The following is a 3865-nucleotide window of genomic DNA, read 5'->3' as shown; positions in this document are numbered from 1 at the left end:
GATATTTAGGAATGTTTTGGCTTCCGGTGGTGATTCGTCGTCCATTGGAATTAGGGAATCTGTTTATGAGGTTCGTAACTTTATTGATCATTCATTTTATGCAATTTTGTTGTTTTTCACTTTCTATTCGTAGTTTTGCTTAACTCGAAACGTAGTATAATATGCAAAAAGCCAAAAATTGAGTTGGTTGATAGATTAGTTGTCCTATAGAGGTGGATTCAGAGTTTGAAGTTTGCAACTACAAACTCGAGTTAACGTTCAAATGTTTATAGATATTTAGGAATGTTTACGCTTCTGGTGGTGATTCGTTGTCAGCTTGGAATTCGTGAACCTGTTTATGAGGTCCTTTAACTATATTGATCATTTACTCAATCTACTCAATTTTTGTTGAAAGTTATTTTCTATTCAAATTTTGCTTAATTTGAAATTTTTAGTATAATATATACAAAAATTGAGTTCTGGACAGATTAGTTTCCTAATTGGAGCAGAGGCGGATTCAGAGTTTTGAAGTTTATGAGTTCCTACAAAAGTTTGTAGGGTTAGAAATATTCCTGAAGTATCCAATTTCTCGAGTTTCATACCTGTATAAGGTGGCTGAGTTTCCTAGCTGAACGATCACCACACGCTTATAGAATCACATCTCAACTATAAGTTGTTACTTTTTGTGCCTAAAATATCACTATCGTTCAGGTAGAGTAAGAGAACAATTGATAGTGAAGTGTGCTTTGATAACATTTGGTAATAGTTCACGTAGGAAAAGTGAACACATGATAATTCAGGTGGGGAACTTGAAAGTTGGGATACTTCAGGTGTGTTTTTGACCTATGCTCTTCCTAAATAAATGCATTCACATTCAAATATTTGTAGATATATAGTGATATTTTAACATATATACGGTTTGAGCAATAGATGCTGGGTTTCTGTGAACCCGGACACAACACTCTGAATCCTCCCTTAAGTTGTGGAGCAACTGGAAAATTTATACAAACAACAACAAAGACATTTATACCTGTTGTCAATCTTTTTTTTTTTTTTGAGGATGATACCTGTTGTCAAATCTATTTGATGCATTATTTTCAGTTTAGATAAGTTATTCTGGGTGGCCACATTATTGTTTAATCTGCACTGTGAGAAATGGTTAAGCATAAACATATTCAGTTGTAACTAGTTCCTTTGGATGAGTTTGCGATAAAAATATGTAGGTAAAATAAGGAAAATCAGAAATGATGAATTCCTCAAAGGGAGACGTTTTGAGCTCTTTCATCTGCTTAAAAGACATTCATATTTGCTTATGGTTGTAATGTATTTATGTTTAATCTGCAATAAAAAAATGAATTCTACAGGACTAATGTAGGAACTCAAACTTCTGGTCATCTTCGGGTGTCTTTATAGCAGTTGAGACCATGTCATCTTCAAAGATGAAATGAGAAAGTAGAATGCGACTTATCACATTGCAATTTAAATATTCTTAATGGACGGAAAGATTAGGTTTCCAGAATGTCAAAAGTCGGTCAAGATACTGAATTTAGAGAAATTGATGAAGTGACATCTGTTGCTGCACGGATATCTATGATGTCAGAGACACCAACCTCTTAATTTTAACTTCTTGATAAGGTTAGATAGTGCACCAGAAAGATCTGGACTTTGTTTTCTCCTTGTTAGTGCAAGTGTTTTGTACCTCCATGGTAGGAAGTATAACATTATCAAATTCTTGGAGAACTTCATGGCGTTAGCTCACAATTTATATGGGATGCGTCTCTTCACAATAGATGATCATAAGTGTTCAGCTGTTTAACTATTTTGATGGTTCATCTGTACCAACATTTGGAAAATTTCTATCCTCCTTCCAAGTCAATTAAGATGGCATAGTATTGATAATACTTCGATTCTTTTCTTAAGGTAGTGGAGGTAAAGACATGTGGGACGGTAGCAAAAAGGAAAATAAACAGAAGGCACTTGCTGAAGTCAAGCGGTGAGTCCTTTCTCTTCTTCTATCTCTCCCGCCTTCCCTCTCTTACCTATGTTGTTGAGATTATATGATGAAACTGACTATGCATTCATAAAAAAGTTCTGTTCTTGGGAGTAACTCCATCTATCAATAATCGTGTGAAAACATTCAGTACTAATGTTTGCTGATGCCAATTACCTGTTGCATTTTGTGTTCTCTAAAAATTTTTCTGATAAAAGTCTCTAGTTAGTATTTGATTCTGCTATATCTCACAGAATTAATACTCAAAACATTTACTTATATGTTTAACATAGATCATACTTGAGATCCTTCTATTCTTATTTTTGAAGATACTATATCTCAGTTAACTGGTCTGAATCCACATATTAAAGCCTCTTTCTCATGTGCATTCACTGTTTTCCCTAATATGCTGAAAACAGGTTTACGTCCTCGAGATATCAGGAGTGTTGATCCATCATTGTGGTTGACGAATTCAATGCCTGCTTTGCTGGTATTTCAATTGCTATCAACTATGTATTTTTCCATAAATAGGTCACTTTTATTTTCTTGTTCTCACCTGTATTGAGATAGCCTTTGAAAAATTGTTGGAGTAAAGATCTATTATGGAAAATGTTACAACTTATGAATGTTATTTAAACCAACTATTGGAACTTCCTAATTCATAAAACAAGCTCGTTAACTACCCCCAGAGGTGGATTGTAATTTCTCTTTGTGAAAATTGGCATGCACAAAATGGAAAGAATGTCACTTAAACTCACATTTAGGACAAAGTGATGGCAATTGGCTGACAGCAGATAACGCTCATCTTTGGAAAGCACCAATAGAAAAGAATATCTTTTTTTTTTTCTTTTTACTGACTCATCCTAGTTTGTTTTTGTGAAAATTGACATGCACAAAATGGAAAGAATGTCACTTAAACATCTGTTCCTTATCCGTGTGTCTCTTTCCTTGTTGTTTTTCTACTGAAGAACATCTCGTCCTTGTGTCTCTTTTTCTCTTTTATTTACTTCTTTACGAATCTAAAAATGACAAAGATAGAGATAACCTTTTAAATGATTTCACAGAGATCAGTTCTACCTTTACTTTTAATTTAAGATATTCTCTACCATTATTTGTGCTAAAGAGTCATAGAATAACTTCTTGCTCATCTTACACATTTAACTCCTGAACTGGCAGTTTTTGATGGACTTCATTTACAAATCTTCTTCCAGGTCCGTGAGCACGCAATTCTGTTGAATCTAGGTTCTTTACGGGCCATAGTAATGCAAGAACGAGTCCTTATATTTAATTATAACCGGTAATATTTCATACTAGATATTCTAAAAGTTTTTGGTCTGACCTAGCAGTAAACTTAACAATATATTTGGTTTGCTTATAGTAAAGGAGGAAAGGCTTTCATTGATTCATTGTTACCACGGCTAAATCCTGCAAGCACAAATGGAGTTCCATCTATGCCGTTTGTATTGGAGGTTAGTCAGTTCAATCAACAGCTTTACATATTGAAAAGAATTGTAAATAATCTCTACAATTTGATGTGTAGTCTTCTGCTATTTCAAAAAGTTTTATGACTGAAAAATGATGGATGTTATATTCTTGCCAGTAATGATACATCACTTAGTTAACGAAAATTCGCTTGAAGAACACTACTTCAGTTAAAATACCATCCCAATGATCCCTAGGGAGTTGCAGACAAAAATTGTTAATATGCATCAATTCTGTGATGTAATTCATGTTGTGCTTAATCCATTACATCAAATCTAAGTTGCTGGGACTCTCCAAAAATGTTGCCACGCCCATGTCGGATCCTTCAAAAGTAACAAAAATTGTTAATATGCATCAATTCTGTAATTTTATTCATGTTGTGCTTGATCCATTAAATCAAATCTAAGTTGCTCG

At 33.9% G+C, this 3865-nt stretch overlaps 1 protein-coding gene across 3 annotated transcripts; it reads left to right on the top strand.

The window, feature by feature from the left end:
- The first annotated feature begins 267 nt into the window (after positions 1-267).
- On the top strand, positions 268-3685 carry LOC124895062 (magnesium transporter MRS2-11, chloroplastic-like). Of its 3 annotated transcripts, none has more exons than XM_047405523.1 (5): positions 268-342; positions 1900-1972; positions 2389-2459; positions 3181-3266; positions 3353-3685. In XM_047405523.1, exons 1-5 carry the CDS (start codon positions 283-285, stop codon positions 3369-3371), a joined length of 309 nt encoding a protein of 102 aa, XP_047261479.1. In that variant the 5' UTR covers positions 268-282; the 3' UTR covers positions 3372-3685. The 3 variants fall into 3 exon arrangements, 2 of the variants coding, with proteins under 2 accessions (XP_047261479.1, XP_047261478.1); XM_047405522.1 differs by having other exon boundaries at positions 3348-3656; XR_007051505.1 differs by lacking the exon at positions 268-342 and adding an exon at positions 1351-1614 and having other exon boundaries at positions 3348-3484.
- The last annotated feature ends 180 nt before the right edge of the window (positions 3686-3865 follow it).

Source organism: Capsicum annuum, unplaced genomic scaffold (assembly GCF_002878395.1).
Source record: "Capsicum annuum cultivar UCD-10X-F1 unplaced genomic scaffold, UCD10Xv1.1 ctg79508, whole genome shotgun sequence".
Taxonomy (NCBI): domain Eukaryota; kingdom Viridiplantae; phylum Streptophyta; class Magnoliopsida; order Solanales; family Solanaceae; genus Capsicum; species Capsicum annuum.
This window is presented reverse-complemented; position numbering and strand designations above follow the sequence as displayed.